The sequence below is a fragment of the Cricetulus griseus genome, chromosome 5 (assembly GCF_003668045.3).
Source record: "Cricetulus griseus strain 17A/GY chromosome 5, alternate assembly CriGri-PICRH-1.0, whole genome shotgun sequence".
Taxonomy (NCBI): domain Eukaryota; kingdom Metazoa; phylum Chordata; class Mammalia; order Rodentia; family Cricetidae; genus Cricetulus; species Cricetulus griseus.
In genome coordinates this window covers 103,313,776-103,332,675 of record NC_048598.1, presented here as the reverse complement: position 1 = coordinate 103,332,675, position 18,900 = coordinate 103,313,776, and the positions used below count along the sequence as shown (strand labels likewise).

General features: G+C 44.5%; 3 protein-coding genes across 7 annotated transcripts; 1 reads left to right on the top strand and 2 right to left on the bottom strand.

Moving 5' to 3' along the window:
- Nucleotides 1–347: 347 nt before the first annotated feature.
- Moap1 (modulator of apoptosis 1) lies at nucleotides 348–18,597 on the bottom strand. 3 transcript variants are annotated; one of them, XM_027419171.2, is made up of 3 exons: nucleotides 2,190–2,332; nucleotides 1,358–2,029; nucleotides 1,099–1,239 (listed from the first exon to the last, which is right to left on the bottom strand). In XM_027419171.2, exons 2-3 carry the CDS (start codon nucleotides 1,928–1,930, stop codon nucleotides 1,225–1,227), a joined length of 588 nt encoding a protein of 195 aa, XP_027274972.1. In that variant the 5' UTR covers nucleotides 1,931–2,029; nucleotides 2,190–2,332; the 3' UTR covers nucleotides 1,099–1,224. The 3 variants fall into 3 exon arrangements, with proteins under 3 accessions (XP_027274971.1, XP_027274970.1, XP_027274972.1); XM_027419170.2 differs by lacking the exon at nucleotides 2,190–2,332 and adding an exon at nucleotides 18,460–18,597 and having other exon boundaries at nucleotides 348–2,029; XM_027419169.1 differs by having other exon boundaries at nucleotides 348–2,029.
- Tmem251 (transmembrane protein 251) lies at nucleotides 2,326–9,266 on the top strand. Of its 3 annotated transcripts, XR_003486145.2 has the most exons (3): nucleotides 2,468–2,885; nucleotides 3,312–3,887; nucleotides 4,677–9,266. XR_003486145.2 is itself a non-coding variant. In XM_027419172.2 (2 exons), the coding sequence occupies exon 2, from the start codon at nucleotides 3,328–3,330 to the stop codon at nucleotides 3,721–3,723; it is 396 nt and encodes a 131-aa protein (XP_027274973.1). In that variant the 5' UTR covers nucleotides 2,326–2,461; nucleotides 3,312–3,327; the 3' UTR covers nucleotides 3,724–4,125. The 3 variants fall into 3 exon arrangements, 2 of the variants coding, with proteins under 2 accessions (XP_027274973.1, XP_035301456.1); XM_027419172.2 differs by lacking the exons at nucleotides 2,468–2,885; nucleotides 4,677–9,266 and adding an exon at nucleotides 2,326–2,461 and having other exon boundaries at nucleotides 3,312–4,125; XM_035445565.1 differs by lacking the exon at nucleotides 4,677–9,266 and having other exon boundaries at nucleotides 3,312–4,125.
- LOC113836166 (EKC/KEOPS complex subunit GON7-like) lies at nucleotides 14,276–18,729 on the bottom strand. The gene is made up of 2 exons (XM_027419173.2): nucleotides 18,460–18,729; nucleotides 14,276–14,686 (listed from the first exon to the last, which is right to left on the bottom strand). Exons 1-2 carry the CDS (start codon nucleotides 18,665–18,667, stop codon nucleotides 14,592–14,594), a joined length of 303 nt encoding a protein of 100 aa, XP_027274974.1. The 5' UTR covers nucleotides 18,668–18,729; the 3' UTR covers nucleotides 14,276–14,591.
- Between the last annotated feature and the right edge of the window lie 171 nt (nucleotides 18,730–18,900).

Sequence of the window (18,900 nt, the reverse complement as noted above, 5' to 3'; positions counted from 1 at the left end):
TGCTAAATGCTGGTATTACAGCCTGGCATATTTTACAAGACTTTTAGGATCAGAAAAACAGATAAAACCTCATCTTTCCCTTCCAAATTCAGTAGTGATGTAGCTGGGTCTACTACTTGCCATAATCTGTGTACAGTCTGGTTCCTGATTTTTTTTTTTTTTTAAGCTGGGTGGTATGGTACTTGGCCTTTAATCCTAGTACTGGAGAGGCAGATGAAAGGCAGATCTGAGCTTGAGGCTTGTCTATAGAGTGAGTGAGTTCAAGGACAGCCAGGGCTACACAGAGACCCTGTCTTGTGGGGAAATGTATTTTGGAACCCCAAAGTATAGAAAGATAAAACCCAACATTTTATTACTAGCATTTCTTTATTTATTCAATATTATAACATCAAGAAAATGATATTTAGAACCAGACACTTTGACAACACATCAGATACATCATAAACCTAAAGATAGCTGTTGTAGACTTAACCTCAGCATTCAATTGTGCTTTTTGATCGCACAGAATCAATAACTGATATATATACCCTGACTATCTTAGCCAGCCTTGGCTCAGGGTCTTCACCATAAATGTGGGCAACACTTGAAAACTATCAATTACCAATAATATGGTCACATAAGACTATTACACGTGCAAGTGAATTTGTTTGCCTCCTAGGACACTGCACTAGTAGAATGACTCATCTTTTGATTTAATTATCAGTGTAGAATGACATTGTTCATGTCAGTAATACATTAGGGAGACATTCAATAAGGTGAACACAACAAAGGGTAAGCTACTTTGGCAGCACAAGTGGGAATGGGCTGATCACTGATATGAATTCTTCCATCATGTTCTGCTCATCATGACATCCTTGCCAGTCTTGGGTCAAGTGAAATACCCTTCTAATTCGGCCTGACGAAGGACCTCTTCCTCCTCCTCTGCTGCCTCCTTGTCATTTATCAGTGCAAGTAACTGAAGTAAACTTGGGGCTGGGCCACCCTCTGGCAGTCCAAGTTCTCTTCGAACTGTCTTGTGGACTGCTCCAGCAACGACCTGGTCTAGGCGGGCCTGATTCACAACTTCTTTCTCAATTGCTCCTTTCTGTACCAATTTTTGTAATAAAGGCTCTAACCTTAGAACATACGCAGACAGCTTTTCACCATCCTTCTGGTAAGTAGTAAGGTATTTGACTTGCAATGCCCTAGGATTATCAATAATCCCAAATATTGTCTCAAGGGTCTTCAGGCATTCTGCAACTGTAATGAAAGGATTGTTTATCTTGAGAACATGAATAATTTCAAACGCTGGGCCTCTTAGGCTCTCTATCAACCGCCTTCTTTTCTCTACATCAGACACCTGCCATGTTTTCATTACCTGAGAAGTATGAAACATCCAAGATTCAAATTCTTCTTCTCCTGGTCCTGGAGGATCCCTGCCTGAAAATACACTAAGCTTTTTGTACCTCAGATACTGCAGGGTAGGCTTAAGAGCCTCATCTAATGCCTGTGCCAACATGGGGGCTCGAATTTCAGGGATCATGCCCTGGCCTAGTCTGAGAGGGCCATTTCGATTCCCAAGAACTCTGGTCAATTCACCCATCGTAATGCCCTCCCCCTTTAAAAACTCATTTAATCTGCATAAAAACTCATTATCAGCATCAGGAGGCTTAAAGATCACTCTCCAGACACCCCCCTTTCCAGGTATCTCCTTGGGAACCAGAGCACTGCTAGTCTCTACTGTAAGCCCCACCAAGGCTACATTCTTGTTCTCATCCCTCCTGAACATCCTCCCAAGCAGTCTGTGCTCCCCCAGGGGAGCCAGGCCAGCCTGCAGGGCCTCCTCGATGTCTGCCACTCCGCAGGTCGGGAGGATGCCAGCAACCAATAGTGCCTTCCGAGGGTTCATGTCCATCCCCCTGCACCAGTCTTCCAAGAGCCTCAGCGTCATGGTGCCAGCGTATTTAAGTCCTAGTTCGTCCCGCGTGCCGCCGCCACTCGCAGTGATGCGCGCACTTGTCTCTTCAAGTCTGCGCCGAGGTGCAGGAGCCTGAGAAGACAGAGCACCCATGTAAGTTCCCGGTGTGCCGCCACAGCAGCCGGCTCCTCCCGCCTCCCACGCCCACAGACCACCGCGGGCCTGAGGACCGCCGGCTCGCCCGCTCGCACAGACGCGCCGCGCGGCTCCCGGGGAAGGGAAGGCGTCTGACCTTTCAGGGCTTCACCCGAGACCCGGGGACCACGTCCTGAGCTCGGTTGGGGGGCAAAGAAGGGGGAGCCCGCTTCACCCGCCGAGGGCAGGACAGCGACGCTGCAACGCCTCAGGGACCAGACAACCGCCCCCGTCTGAGGCGGTAGGAGGCGGCGCAGTGGAGACAGCCTGACGTCACGACAGACGGGAGCACGCTTCCGGCCCAAGACGGAAGCTCCGACCGCGGCGGCATCCGGGATTGCGAGCGGGCGGGCCACTCCGGACGGGAAGGTGAGACCCGGGGCTGCTCGGCTCGGCTGTCAGGCTGGCCCGGCGCTGCGCCGGCTGCCACGCTCCAGGCTCCGCGGGCCAGGTCTGGTGCAGCCTGCTCAGCCCGGGCGCCGAGCACTTGCTGCGGGGGGCGGGCCCGCCGGCCGCCCCGAGACCCCGGCGGCCGAGCCTCTCTAGGTGGCTTCCCCCGGCTGGGGCTCCAGAGGGCGATGGGGCCCGCCGTCGCGTGACCAGCCGCAGTCACGCTGAGCTTAATCACTACGAGCTCGTGCTCCCGCCGGCGGCGCTCACCCTGTCCGAGCAGCGCGACCCGGAGGGTTTCTCTTGAGGTGGCTTGTTCTGAAATGCCAAAGGCACCCGACTATTCAGAACCGAGTGACTCTTGCACGCTTGCTGGGGGAACAGGAAGATTTTCGGGACCATTGTAAGTGTTTGAGTTACCGTCTTGGGGGCTTCGACATTGGTTTTAACGAGTAGATCCCAGTGTTACTGTCTGAAGTAATAAATGTTAAGTCAGAAAGCATTTCAACTGTCAAGTGCAATGTCCTGGGAAACTAGATACCCCATGATCTGAAATGAAGGTGTACTTGTGTCTACTCAGACAACATGTGATGATTCATTCACTCTGTAGGGTTTACATAAATAGCAGCACTCAATATATACTGAAACCAGTATTTTTACGTGCTCACAATTGTTATATAAAACAACCACCTGTAAGTTGTTTACAGCTGTTAAATCTTAAACATGCTGGTGCTTTTCAGAACTCGAATTTAAATCAAGTGCACTTGGCAATAGTTGCCACGGCAACAGTACTAGACCCTAACTGTACTTTCCTGTGTTTACATTGAAGGCACAGAGCATGGAGAATGATGAACTTCCGCCAGCGGATGGGATGGATTGGAGTGGGATTGTATTTGCTAGCAAGCGCAGCAGCATTCTACTATGTTTTTGAAATCAATGAGACTTACAACAGGCTGGCTTTGGAACACATTCAGCAGCACCCTGAAGAGCCTCGGGAAGGAACCACATGGACACACTCCTTGAAAGCTCGGTTACTTTCCCTGCCCTTTTGGTTGTGGACAGTTATTTTTCTGATACCATACTTACAGATGTTTTTGTTCCTTTATTCTTGTACAAGAGCTGATCCCAAAACAGTGGGCTACTGTATTATCCCCATATGCTTGGCAGTTCTCTGCAATCGCCACCAGGCATTTGTGAAGGCTTCCAATCAGATCAGCAGACTACAACTGATTGACACATAAAGCCGGTCACCGTTTTGTCCCTATGATTACAAGACTGCCATTACATTATGGAGGTTGATCACAAGACTACAGTTTCTTCACAAATCTCAGGAAGTTGTGGTGGAACAGAGACTTAAAAAATGTGACAAGAGGACTACTTTATCTGAATAATAATGACTTTTTAGGTAAAGCCTGAGAAACAGTACCACAGAATCATGTTAATAACTTCAGATTTTGGAAGTAAAACAGTGGGTTGTTATTTGCAATCTTTAGAAACTTGAAAAAGTACCTGAATTTTTATTTCTAGTCTATGTGCAACATAGTATGATTCAGAAATTTTTCCGTTGGGGAAAACAATATTTCCATTGTGTTTAGTGTAAAAAGGTCTGGCCATGATCATAAAATTTAAATTTTATACAATTACTTGACTTGCTTTAAAATTCTTCAGACTAAGACACTAATTCATCCTGCTGGAGCTAACTACTTTCTTGCTTTCGGCTTAAAAGGGATGGGTCTAAAATTACTGAGGTGGTGGCTACCACCATTCTGGGCTTTTTTTTTTTTGCAGGGGAGGCGTTGAACCCAAGCCTTTTTTGTGTGTTGCTTTTGTTTGCTTTTTTCAAGACAGAGTATCTCTGTGTAGCCCTGGCTGTCCTGGAACTTCATCTGTAGACCAGGCTGGTCTCTGGAACTCTGCCTCCAAAAGTGCTGGGATTAAAGTTGTGTGCCACCACCAACTGGTGCCTTTTGTACTTTTACCACTGAATTACATTCCCAGCCATGATGGCTATTTAGATACACAGAATTTGTTTGGGGGGGGTGTTAATGGCTACCTAAACCACTAATCTTTTAAAAACTAGGTAGGAACTGAACAGATTAAATGGTTGAAAGTCCTGAAATAACATACAGAAGATGAGACTAGGTAATTTAGTCTGGTCTTTGTCATCATCTTTCTCATTCTTTTCTAACCCAAGGTTGGGCCCTAAAGCAGCTGCATGGACGTGATCCTTGTACCTTCTGCACTTTTAACATCTGTGCCTGGTGCCAGTACAGACCACTGAAGAGACTGTTCCTGGGTGAGATCAGGGTGTGCAGTGATGATAATACTAAAACATTTCACAGTATTTTAATAACCATGGGTCTTTACTCCTAAGCTACAGCAACCCTATGAGCTAGCAGCACTTTATTACCTGTGCTTTGCAGCCGAGGAACAGGAGGCAGAAAAGCAGCTACCATGGGTCAGTTACTGAGCAGCAAAGCCGGGTAATCAGCTGACGCCTGCTTCTCACCACTGACACACCACCCCATGCTATGTACTTATGGCAACTATCTGTGTATACTGCCTATTGACTCATACGGAAAATGGAAACGAGTATTAGTGAAAGTTTTTCTCAGTTTGTACATCTGCAAGCTGTCTCTGCTTTTTGTGTTGCTTGAGATTGAACTCAGGCCCTTGTTCATATTAGCCAACTCTCAACCACTTGGATGTAACCACAGTCCCAGAGGCTTTTCGGAACCCCATTTTATGCTGTATTTGAGAAGAGAGGCTAAGATTTCCATGGCAAACCTTATTTTTTTTAAAGACATTTTCTGGCTGTCCTGACACTCAGGTTGGCCTTGAAATCAGAGATTCACCTGGGGGGTGGAGGACTAATGCATGCAACACCATGCCTAGATCAACCCCTCCCCCCATTTCTTTATATAACTGCCCCGGTTGTCCTGGAACTCACTTTGTAGACCAGGCTGGCACTGAGATTTGCCTGTCTCTGCCTCCAGGAGTGCTGGGATTAAAAGCATGCACACGACTTTAGTTCCAGCACTTGGGAGGCAGTGATCTCTGAGTTCAACGACAGCCTGGTCTACATAGAGTTGTAGGACAGTCAGGGATACCGAGAGAGCCTGTCTCAATTAACCAACAAAACCAACTCAATTTAGTTGCTGAAATAATACATCTTTTGCTATATTATCTTCAGTGCTCCAGGGAAAAAGTTTTGACACCTATTTCTGTGAATCAGTTTCACCTTTTGAGTGCTTTTGGTAGGCATGTTGCAGAAATGTTTTAGAAGCCTTCTATATTAACTCCTCCACTCCTCCATTCCTGAGGCAGGCGTTATACTGGCACGAGTGCCATTTTACAGGACTCTGAAGCATGCAGGGATAATAACCTGTACATGGAAATGGCAACTAACTGGAAGAGCCATGTTAGTTGGAAGAGCCATAGGTACATGGTAGCACATGCCTTTCATCTAGCACTTGGGAGGCAGAGGTAGCTGGATCTCTGAGTCTATTCTACATAGTGAGATCCTATCTTAAAACAGCAAAATCTTCAGAAGAGCTAAGACTTGAACCCAGGATATCTGGCTTCATGGCTCTGTACTTACAGAAAAATTAGTGTTTCCCTTTTTATTAGTATTGAAGTAGCAATATTTTAAAGAAATATCATTTTGTCACAATAGGGTTTCCCTGTATAGCTCTGGCTGCCCTGGAACTCACACTGTAGACCAAGTTGGCCTTGAACTCAGCTGCCGGCCTCTGTAGGAATTAAAGGCATGTGCCACAACACCTAGGTGATATTTTAAATTTGTAAGGAAAATTATTTTAATTACTTTTCAAGTAGAATTATTACAATATTTCCAAGTGTAATTAATTATTAATATTTAGCTTACAAGGTTAATCTGCTCTTATGTAAGTTATATTTACTTATCTCTCTGTGAGGCCAGGTGCCATAGCGTGTGTATATGTGGAGGGCACAGGACAACCATGGGTGTGTTTTCTCTGGTACTATCCACTTTGGTTTTGGAGACAGGGTCTCATTGGCCTGGAGCTCACCAAGTGGCTAGGCTGGCCAGCCAGTGAGACCCAGGGATCCCAGTCACCACTGGGACCACATAGCTTGGCTCCCCAACACCCTTTAAAAAAACAAAACAAAAAATGTGGGGTTTTTCACACAAACAATTCTGCAAGCACTTTACCAGCAGTGCTATCATTTTATTTGCAATCCCACCTGAAAACACACAATCCACTGAAGGTTTTCATTGAAATACTTTATTGTTTTTCAAAAGTGCAGGCAGGCACAGATAACTATAGAAATCTCTATGGCACTTTATTCACCATTACACACTTTTGACTTAGGAGATGTTCTAGTTTTAAAGTAAAAATCTCTCAAGTATAGAATCTGACTCTATTTTACTATCTTTAAGAGGAATACAAAGTTTGTTTTTGGTGGAGTCATGATATAAAGTGCTTATACGAGTAACTCGCTGCTCCTGTTTTTATGGCATGGGTAGTGTCAGTCTCTTGTTAAATACTCAGTGCTAACGACTTAGCATCTTCAGTCCCTGAATTCCTGGCAGAAGCACTTACTGTGAGACTTCATCATTCATCCTTTTATCAAGTGTGCACCACCATGTTACAAATCCTCCCACACATGAAGTCCTACACGACTTTGGATTGTGGTTGGAAATCACCATGTATTTTGGTGTAAAGTGGTGGGGAAAAAAAATAATGTCAAGGTCCCAGAGGTGTGGCCCCAGATCATTTTGTCTTAAATATTTCAGATGCTTCCATTAGGGTTGAAAAGAACTGGTCATCCATGGTGTTTTAACGTAGCATTCACAGAAGATTTAAGTTAGAGCTGTGCTTATCCTTGGAACAGTAACAGCAAATGTTCCGTAGAAAGTTCACTTGAGTCATTTGCATTTTTAAAATTTTTTGTTTTTTGAGACAGGGTTTCTCTGTGGCTTTGGAGACTGTTCTGGAACTAGCTCTTGTAGACCAGGCTAGTCTCGAACTCACAGATCCTCCTGCCTCTGCCTCGGAGTGCTGGGATTAAAGGGGTGAGCCACCACCGCCCAGCTCATTTGCAAATTTTATCTACATTTTCTTGATATCAAATCTTCCCTGGGTTGTTCTGAATATACTTCTCTCAGACTTTTGCCAAAACTGCTCACTGGTGACCATTAAACCCAAACCCAAAGACCAGGTCTTGATTCTAGAGTTACTTTTTGAAGAGTTTCTGACACCTCATCCTTTACTTTCTCCAGCTGGCTTTTAGGTCAGCACCATCATTAGTGATGGATGTTCCTTAGCTGCCTTCTCATTCAGGAACCAGGAGCCAAGAGAAGCAGCCACAAATGGCCAGGAGCTGCATATATTAAGTGGCTCAGTTCTAGATAATTTTCTGGTTTTTCATCTTCCTCTTGCTTGCTTGCTGCTGCTTTGATGAATTCTTTTGGGGATCTCCTCCAACTCTACATGTTGGTATGCCTCAGTTCTCTTCTTAGGCTGTCTGTCATTTCGTCCAGTCTTGTGGTTTTAAGTCCCCTTTTCCAGAGTCTTACTTGAATATCCACCACCTACTTGTTTTTGCTTTCTAAAGTGGAATCTCCCTAGGTTACCCTGGATGGTCTTGAACAACTTCCCAAGCAGCTAGGATCACTTGCATGCCTACACTTCATGTATTTACTCGCAGGCTCATGAAATTTAATCTTTCTAAAACCAAGCTGTCAATGTCAATTTTAACAAAACCTGTTTTTCAAGTCTAGTGTCAATTGTGCCACATGCCTGCAATCCAGCACTTTGGGAAGAGGTAGGAAGGCCAGTTCAAGGACAATCTCAGCTACAAGTCAAATTGGAAACCCTGTCTATGGCTGGGCGTGGTGGCACACACCTCTAATCCCAGCATTCAGGAGGGAAACAGACAGATCTTTGAGTGAGGCTAGCAGATCTACAGAGCGAGTTCCAGGAAAGCCAGAGGCCACACAGAGAACCCCCATGTCAAAGAATTCCTAATCAGCACTTCATGTCATTCCCCACTGCTCTTTGTAAATTCTACTCTAGCCACACTAATCTTTTCCTTTTCTGAAGTCTCATACTATGTAACCCAGGCTGACTTTAAACTTAGGCTCCTCATGCCTCTGCCTCCAGAGTGCTGGGATTACAGACGTGTTTCCTTGCCTGGCTCCAGTGGTCTTGACTCTTGACTTTGGAACATTTCAATAATTTTTTTCCAGGGCCTTTGTACTCTGTGTTTTCTTCAGACTATGGCTCAGATGTCACCTTAGTGAGACTCTAACTGCCTAATTGAAAGCAAACATTCTTCCTAGTCTGACTTTTCCCTACAGTACTTAGCTATCCTCACAGGGCCACATCTGCACTTCCTCAAAATCTTGGATTTCTGTCCTGTATTGTGATGGGCCCTATGCTTACAAAAGTAACTGGTACATGTTAGGTGTTGAGTATATACTTATGAATGCGTACTTCTCTTGTTATACTGTAAAAACCAATCTAATTCATTCTCCCTAGAGAGCAAAGCCAAAAGCTAGTATCTACTATTAAGTGTGTGGCCTAATCTATCATGTGTTCCAGTTTAATCCAGCTTTTTTAGCTCTCAGGATTCACAGCCAAGATTAAACTCTCCCTCAATGTATTTTTATTTTGAGTTCTTGTGGTTTCCCTTAGTGTTGTTGAGAAAAAAACCATTTGCAATGTTTTCTTTATTAAGTGGACGGCTAGAGCCCTCAATAAATTTGTTTCAGTCATGAAAATTATAGTTTCCTAAACCACCCAATGTGTACAAAGTACTTCAGACTACACACCACAATTTCAGTCCCTTGTGTTCCAGTACCAGGATCTATCTAGAAAGCACTTGTGAACAACTACCACCTCCACCAGGATCTTGGCCAGAGTAAATTTCTATTTAAAACTGTACTCTGTGGCCTATTGATATCTCAATGTGACCTGCCACTTTTTAAGATTTAAACAGTTTATTTCTAGAATTCACTATTTCCTGGACCACAACTTTAAATAGAGCAATTTTGATCCCAAAGGTCACAAGAGAACTAGAATAGTTACAGTATTTTTATGACAGTATTTTTATACTTGGAAGATAACACACTGGTTTAAAACAACTTAAGCCTAGGCATATATATTAGTCTAGAACTTCTACTCTTCTTTAGTTGATGGTATCCTACTCTGTACTTGGCCCAGTTCTCCTAATCTATATGGAAGTTGCAATTGGACAGGGGATACAGACCTTCTCAAGGAAAAATTAAATACATCCCAGAGAAGATGTTTAACTTGAAACCTAAAGGATGAGTGTAGGGGACAGTGTAAGCCATGCCTGCTAGAAGCTGGCTACAGGTGTGCCTGACCACGCCTGTCAGGGCATGGTCAAGGTGAAGTCAGGATGACTCGTGATAGGGTTTAAGGGGCAGCAAGGCACATGGGAGCCCCTTCTTTCTGGCCTCCCTGCCTTGCTGCCCCTGGCACACTCTGGCTTGCATTTGGTTGGTGTTTATCTAAATAAAGATATCTTAACCTTACAGACTACGAATCCTCTCGTATTAGGATGAGAGAGAAGCAACATGCACAGCATGCTGTAAATCCAACATGGAGTGTGTGTGTGTGCGCGTGTTGGGGAGGCAAGGGTAGGCAGAGCTCTGAGAGTTAAGGCCAGCCTGCTCTACAGAGAGTTCCAGGTCAGCCAGAGAACCTGTCTGGAAAAAAAGGAGGGCACACCTGAGCAAGGGTAGGGTGGGTGAGAAGTCATTTGGCCTTGCATGGAGCCTTAGTACTTTAGATCCTTCCCTTTGCTTCCCAAGTGGTAAGACTGTGGGTGTGCATCACCATGCATGCCCCTATGTTTGTATCCATGGTAAATTCTTCCCTAGTGTTTTAAATGTCCTAATACCACAGCCAAGCAACTATAACCTATTACAAAAATGTGGATCTGGGCCCTAGAGTTAAAATAATAAATACTGTTTAGGCATTCCTTTCTTCCTTTCTTCCTTCTGTCCCTCCCTGTTTCCTTCCTTTTACATTTTGAGACAGGGTTTCTCTGTGTAACAACAGTCCTGCCTTCCTGGAACTTGATTTGTAGACCAGGCTGGCCTCAAACTCACAGAGATGTGGTTTAGGAATTTCTTTTATTTTTTTGGTTTTTTGAGACAGGGTTTCTCTGTGGCTTTGGAGGCTGTCCTGGAACTAGCTCTTGTAGACCAGGCTGGTCTCGAACTCACTGAGATCCACCTGCCTCTGCCTCCCGAGGGCTGGAGGAATTTCTGTAAGAAAAAGTATCTCTCTCCCTCCTCCCCCTTTAAAAAAGATTTTATTTATTTATTATGTATACAATATTCTGCCTCCATGCCAGAAGAGGACACCAGATCTCATTATGGATGGTTGTGAGCCACCATGTGGTTGCTGGGAATTGAACTCAGGACCTCCTCTGGAAGAGCAGCCAGTGCTCTTAACCTCTGAGCCATCTCTCCAGCCCGGTATCTCTCATTAGAATTCCTTGTTTCACCTTTTAGATTATTCATCTAAGGCTCATGATCGGCTTACTTTTAGGAACAAACGTGAGAGCTGACTTTTCTGTACAAAAATAAAAAGTTGGAGCTGTTTTCAAAAGCTAGTACTGTTCTGCTTGACTCTGGCTAATGTCAGTAGTAAGAGTATTAGAATGACTATTAAAACCAAATAAAAATGCCAGGTGGTGGTGGCACATGCCTTTAATCCCAGTACTTGGGAGGCAGAGGCAGCCTGATCTACAAAGTGTTCTGAGACAAGTGAGGCTACAAAGTGAAACCCTGTCTCAAAAAAAACCCAAAAAACATAAAAATAAAATATCCCTCAAACCTACAATCCAGAACCTCAAAACACTATATAAGCACAAATACTATATTGAAATGTCTTTATAATACATTTATTAAACAAAGAAGAAAATATACACATTTTAGGAGCAAGCTGAGCTATCAATTTAAATTATTTTTTTTTTAACCCTGGTGTATCTGTGCACCACGAGTCAGATCCCCAGGACTGGAGTTACAGAGTTGTGAGCTGGATATGGGTGCTGGATATTGAACCCAGGTCTTCTGTAAGAGTAGCCAGTGCTCTTAACTACTGAACCACCTCTTTAGCTCCCTCAATTTAAACTATTTAAAATATACTATTTTAAATTATATATAGGCAAGTTTTTTCTTTACAGGATTATTTAAACCTAGAGATATCTGAATATTAGAATCATTAAACATGTAAGAATGTCTGGCCATTAGTAATTTTTCCTAGTTGAAATTACCTAAGAGTGCTTACTTAGTAGAATGCCCATGCTCCAAGGAAAACATTTTTAAAATGTAAAGCATGTAAACCGAGTGTCCTTAGTAACATCAACTGTAATTCCAGGTATTAGAATATACAATTTGCGCTGGGCGTTGGTGGTGCACGCCTTTAGTCCCAGCATTTGGGAGGCAGAGGCAGGCGGATCTCTGTGAGTTCAAGGCCAGCCTGGTCTCCACAGCTAGTGCCTAGGCTCCAAAGGTACACAGAGAAACCCTGTCTCGAAAAAACAAACAAAAAAAAAACCAAAAAAAAAAAAAACAAAAAAAGAATATGCAATTTGCAGCTGTGCATGTATGTTAGTATACAGCTCTCAGGAGGCAGAGCAGACAGATAGTCTTGAGTTCAAGGCCAGCATGGTCTAAGAACAAGTTCCAAACTAACTGAGCTACCTAGTGAGATCCTTAAAAAGAAAAGCATACACAGAGCAAATGTACCATATTCCTAGCCCTACAAACTATCTTCATCTTCATTTTGAGGTACTGGTGCAAACCCATGCCTTGTGCATGCTAGACAAGCACTCTACTACCATCAAAGGATATAACCCCAGCCTCAAAAGCTACATATGTAAACTAGCACAAACAATGGTTGGCTCTGTAACCTAAGGCAAATACTATTCTGAGATTCAATGAATCTCTGAGTAAGCCATTTTGATTTGTGACATCTAAGATTCTATGAGGCCTAGAATATGTGTATAATCCCAGCACCTAGGATGTGGAGGCAGGAAGATCATAGGTTTGAGGACAGGCTGGCTTACACCAGCGAGTTCTAGATCAAACTTCACATGGCAAAACCCTGTCTCAAAACTAAAAGCTAGGCATGGTTGCACACACCTGTGATCCCCAACACTCAGAAGAAAGATACAGCAAGTTCAAAGCCAGCTGGGCTATGTAGTGAATTCCAGGTCAGTGAAGGTCACATACACAGTAAGACCCAGTCTCAAAACAAAATAGCTATATTATAATTAAAAGAATTACTCTAATTTCATTAGGTACTTGTTGCATTTCAACTGTCAAAATTGGGAAAGACACACTGTAAAAATCACTCTAGTTCCACTGATAGGTAGCAGAAAAGGAACACATGCAATATATTTTAGGAATTTATATTTTAAAACTATTCGACAGTTCCTTTTTGAATAAAACAATATGCCTACAGGAAATATCTAAGTTATAATCAATGTATTTATTATGTGTACAGTTTTCTGCCTGCATGCCAGCAGAGGGCACCAGATCTCACTTAAGGTGGTTGTGAGCCACCATGTAGTTGCCAGGAATTGAACTCAGGACCTCTGGAAGAACAGTCAGTGCTTTTAACCACTGAGCCATCTCTCCAGCCTTAATAAAGCTGTTTTTTTTTTTTTCTTTTTGGTTTTTTCGAGACAGAGTTTTCTCTGTGTAGCTTTGGAGCCTATCCTGGCACTCACTCTGGAGACCAGGCTGGCCTGGAACTCACAGAGATCCGCCTGCCTCTGACTCCCGAGTGCTGGGATTAAAGGTGTGCACCACCACTACATGGCTGACAAGCAGTTTTTATAAAAGCAAAAAGATGTAGATACACACTATTTGATTCAATGGTAATTGTTTTGTTTTTCAAAACAGGGTTTTCTCTGAGTAGCCCTGGTTGTCCTAGACCAGGCTAGGCTGTCCTCCAGTTTGGAAGATCCTGCCTGTCTCTGCCTTCCAAGTGCTGAGAGTAAAGGCATGCCCACTACCATCCAGTGAGTCAATGGTCATTGTATTTTAATTTTGTTTTGTTTTCTGAAACAGGGTTTCTCTGTGTAACAGTCCTGGCTGTCCTGGAACTCACTCTGTAGACCAGGCTGGCCTCAAACTCACTGAGATCCACTTGCCTATGCCTCCTGAGTGCTGGGATTAAAGGCATGTGCCACCACTGCTCAGCTGGTCATTTTGTGGTGATATCTTTCTTGCACAAATAAAGCCTGTCTGGGGGGTCAGAGAATGGAGCTTGCCACTAGCTAACCATAAAGGTCTGGAGGGCTGTACAGACAGGCAGGAAGTGACATAGCTGGGCAGTAACAGTATATAAGCAGGGACAAGCAGAAAATTGCTCTCTGCTCTGTGGAGAGGCTTAGGCGGTAAGGTGTGCCGTGGCTTGTTCCTTCTCTGATCCCCAGACAGGCTTTATTTGTGAAAGAAGATATCACCACACATTTTATCTTTTTTATTTTTAATTTTTCTGTTGTTGTTGTTTTGTTTCAAGACAGTCTTTATCTGTGTAGCTCTGCCTGTCCTGTAACTTGCTCTCTAGACCAGTCTGGCCTCGAACTCAGAGATCCTCCTGCTTCAGCCTCCTGAGTGAGTGCTGGTATTAAATATATGTGCCACCAAACCTCCCGGCTCCAGTGATCACTTTAAAAGAGCAAACAAACATAAAAATCTGACGATTTAGATTTTATCTATTATGAATGGTTCCATTGTATTTTGGAATGAGAAAACAAGACTTCATTCCCAAACATTTATTGTACTTTTCTTTGTTAGAAACAGGAAGTTTTCTTTGTGACAAACTTTTTCCAATGAGAGAAAATAAATGAGTTCCCCAACTAGAGCACAGGTCTTCTGCAAGTACTAGCACATGAAGATCAGGAAATAGGGGTGTTCCGATGTCTTGATCTTTTATTTGAAGCAATGTCTTGACATATATTGCAAGCCAGGCTCCAACTTTCAATCCTCCTGCCCCAGTCTCTGAAGTAGCTGGGATTACAAATATACAACATCTCACTCAACTTAGTAGCAGTCTTAATTTCATAAAAACTGTTGCTAAGATGCTGGTTTTTGTCGTTTTGCAGATGGTCCATCTGAGTTAGTTCTGCTACCAATGTTTTTTTCATCTTCTGTATCATCTTCATCATCACCTTTTAAAATAAATGTTTGTCGTATGACATGTTTAGTGGTTAAAAGAAACAGGTAACGTGATTGATATGAGACCACTTCCCTTTGGAGACTAAAAAAGTATGCATGCATAACTTAACATTTTATAAATTTCAGGAGCCAGTAGGATGGCTTAGCGGGTAAAAGTGAATATACTACAACTTTGGTGACCTGAGTTCAATCACTGGAACCCATGTAAGGTTGAGGAGAGAACCAACTCTATTCATGTAACATGGTACCCACATACTCACAAAATAATAAATGAATTTTTAAAAACTTCAGAAATTTGTTGGGTGTGATGGCTTTTAATCTCAGCACTCACAGCAGATACATTCGAATCTTTGTAAATTCAAGGTCATCCTGATCTACATAGTTAAATTCCAGGCCAGCCAGGGCCACATAGTGAGACACTGTCTCAAAAACAAAAGAAGTGTACACTGTTCATCACAGCACATGGGAGGAAGTGGCAGTTGGATCTCTATGAGTTCAAGGCCAGCTTGTCTGTAATAGTGAGTTCCAGGATAGCTAGGGCTATATACAAAGACCTTGTCTTAAACAACAACACCTCTTCCTCCAAATAAAAACCAAAATCACTACCACTTTCAGGAATTAAATTTAATCAGAATTAAAAACCTTTCTTTTCTATAGTTTATGTTCGGAGATTTAACTCATTCTCCAAAAAATTCACTTCTGTACATAGACACCTCACTCAGTAGTTTTCAGAACATTGACTTGTGCTGGGTGGTGGTGAATGCCTTTAATCGAAGCATTTGGGAAACAGCCAGACAGATTTCTGTGAGTTTGAGGCCAGCCTGATCTACAGAGTGAATTCCAGGACAGCCAGAACTGTTATAAAGAGAATCAGGGTCTTGGAAAACCAAGGGGGAAAAAAGAATATTCACTTGCTCCCTAACCATCACCACTAATTCTGAAATATGTTAATTACTTCCAAAATTTGTTCCTCTCATTCTTAGAACTACTAATTTACTTTCTACCTTTATGGATGTGCCTATTTTAGACATCTCATATAAATGGAAAGAAACATAGAATGTGTAGCCATTTGTGCCAGACTTACTGTTTTAGAATTCATTACTGTTGTAGCATGGATCCACACTTCACTCCTCTGTGTGTATATGTGATGTGTATGCACAAACCATAGCACACACAGAGGTCACAAACTCATTGTAGGTCTTTACCTTCCACTTTAAGAAAGCATCTCAGCTGGGTGGTGGCGGTGCACACCTGCAGTCCCAGTACTTGGGAGGCAGAGACAGCTGGCTCTCTGATTCAAGGCCAGCCTGGTCTACAGAGTGAGTTCTAGGACAGCCAATGCTACTCAGGGAAACCCTGTCTTGATCCCCCCTAAAAAACAAACAAACAAACAAAAAAAGGGGGGGGGTAATGTATCTTTGCATACACTATGCTTCCTGGCTCTATTCCCTAACTCACTGCAGGGAGCAGGGAGCAGGGAGCACTAGGATTATGGGCACATGGCAGTACATGGGTTCTTGAAGCCAAACTCACAATCCCATGCTTGTGCAGCTCTACCCACTGAGCAATCTCCCCAGCCAAATACTTTATTCTACACAATGAATACTATTCAACAATTAAAAGAATGCTCATGTTTTACTCTGGTGATGGGCAGTTGTATTATTTTGATTTCACAGCTATTAATGAACAGTGCTACTACAATTATTGAGTTTTGGTATAAACATATTTCCAATTAACTTTGGAGAACTAGTGGTGTAACTGGGGTACTATAGTTTTTGCCTGCTTGCCCTTACTCTGACTAGCAAGTTCATCTATCTATTCCTGAGACACCTCTTTGCTGGTGTTATAACCTACTTTGCTGGGACTCCAGCACCAGATTAGGAATGCTGAGGCATCCAGTCTCAGAGACTGAACAATTACTGGATCCTTGGTGTTTCTGTAAGGAGAAAGCCACTGTTGGACTATTCAGACCACAGGCTGTAAGGGCACTCTAACAAAGATATTCTATCAATAGGTTTTGCTTCTTTAGAGAACCCTGACCAATGCACCTAGCTAATACTTTATTATTATTATTTTAAATTATTATTATTAAATAATAATATTATTATTATTTCAAGACAGGATTTCTCTATGTAACCCTAGCTGTCCTAGAACTCGTTCAGTAGAGCAGGCTAGCCTTTAACTCACAGCCTGCCTCTGCCTCCCGAATGCTGGGATTAAAGGTGTGCACCACAACCATCCCCAGATTTTACTTACTGTTCTTCTTAATGACAGTCAATAACCCTATTATAAAGAACAGTACAGTTTAATCTCCTCTGTAGAAGAACTGACTCCTTAGCTCAGAGTAATGAAATCTCTTTTGTGTTCAAGATTAAAAATAAAATTTAACAAAGGTCAGGTTTGGTGGTGCATGTCTTTAATTCCAGCACTGATGAGGCAGAGGCAGGCAGATCTCTGCGAATTCAAAGTCAACCTGGTCTAATCCAAGGCCAACCAGTGGTACCCTGTGACACTGTCTACAATTTTTTTTTTTCTTCTATTAACAGAGTTGGGGCTGGAGAGATCAGTGGTTAAGACCACTGCCTGCAGGGGTTCTGATGCCCTCTTCTGGCCTCGGAGCACACTGCATAGAGCAGTGGTGCACAGACACAAGTAAGCGGCAGGCAAAACATCCACCTTGTTAAAAAAAAAACCAAAACCCAAAAAACTAACAGTTTATTTCTACAACAGTAGAGGGGGTGAATGATAGTAGGGGCTAGAGGAAGGGAATGGCTGTGGTGAAACTTTCTTTTGACCATGACATGGCTCGGACACAGGGGCAACAACTGTGGTTACCTGAACGAGACGGCAACCTCAACAGGGGCTCATTGGGTCCCATCCCGCCCGGAGGAGTTTTTGACAGTTAATGGGTGCTGGGGGAGGAGCTGACGTTTTCTTCTGTGGTGTAGTCACCGCTGAGTTGCCCTTGCTCCAGTAAATAACCATCCACCCCTTCTCATACAAAGAACCTTAAACTCAGTGAGAGACAACAAAAAGGAAGGCAGAAAAGAAAGCGGCGTGTGTGTGTGTGTGTGTGTGTGTGTGTGTGTGTGTGTGTGTGTGTATGTGTGAGTGTGTGTGTGTGTGTGTGTGTGTGTGTCATCGGGAATGGTTCAAGCAGGGGACGAAAGAGAAGGAGAAAATGACCACAGCGCATTACATGCACGCATGAGACTATCGGTGACTTTAAAACACACACCCACACCCACACAGCAAAACCGAAACCCCCTTATACTTTCAAAAACAGACTCGAGAAAGGACCCTCTGAGGGTTAAGACTCCCCACGACACAGTCGGTCTCGACCTTCCGAAGCTGTGCCCGCTGTGCCAAACAGGTTTCTAATTTCACACCTGGGGAAGACTCCCCCCCACTGGCGCCACGGGCCGCCCCTTAGGTCTTCCTTCCAGCTAGCAGCGACTGCAGACCCCCAGCCCAGCCCACCCCCCACGCCCCCAGGCTCCACTCTGCGGGTCTCAGTCCTCCGCGCCCCGCAAGACGGGAGGCGTCGGGCTGACCCGGCTCCCTGTCCAGCCCCCAGGCAAACGCTCGCCACGCTCTTCTGGCTGAGGTGAAGGAAGAGTCGTGGAAAACGCGGGGCAGAGAGGGCCAACCGTTTTCAGATGCGAGCCTTCCTGCTCGCCCGCGCCGGCCGGCCGGCCAGACTCGCTGTGCCAAGGCTGCCAGCCCTTCCCTCACACAGCCGGAGACCCCGGCGCCCCGCGCTCACCCTCCTCGGCGTCCTCCGGATCTGCCGTCACGCCCTGCGCGTCCCGCTGCTCCACGAGGGGCCCGAAGAACTCGGCTACCAGCTCCCTCATCCGGGCCACACCCGCCGACAGGCTCTGGAGAGGGTCCGCGTCGCCCGACGCCTCACAGGACACTTGCAGCCGCCGGGGCTCGCCGTCACACCCGACGTACTCGCCCGTCAGCTCCATGGCGACCCCTTCGCTTCAACGGCGCGCCACAGAGAACCGCCACCCGGAAGCGGAAGCCACCCCGCGGGCCGGCGCGGGCGGGAGAGACGGGTAAAAGGCATGACTTCCGACTCCCGGCACCCGCCCCGCCCATTTTCTTCCATCTCCACCTTTACCATTGGCTGCCTGACGATCAGGCCCCGCCTCCTCGCGACGCCCCCCCCGCAGGCGGTCCCTTTTCCCGCCTCCGCCTG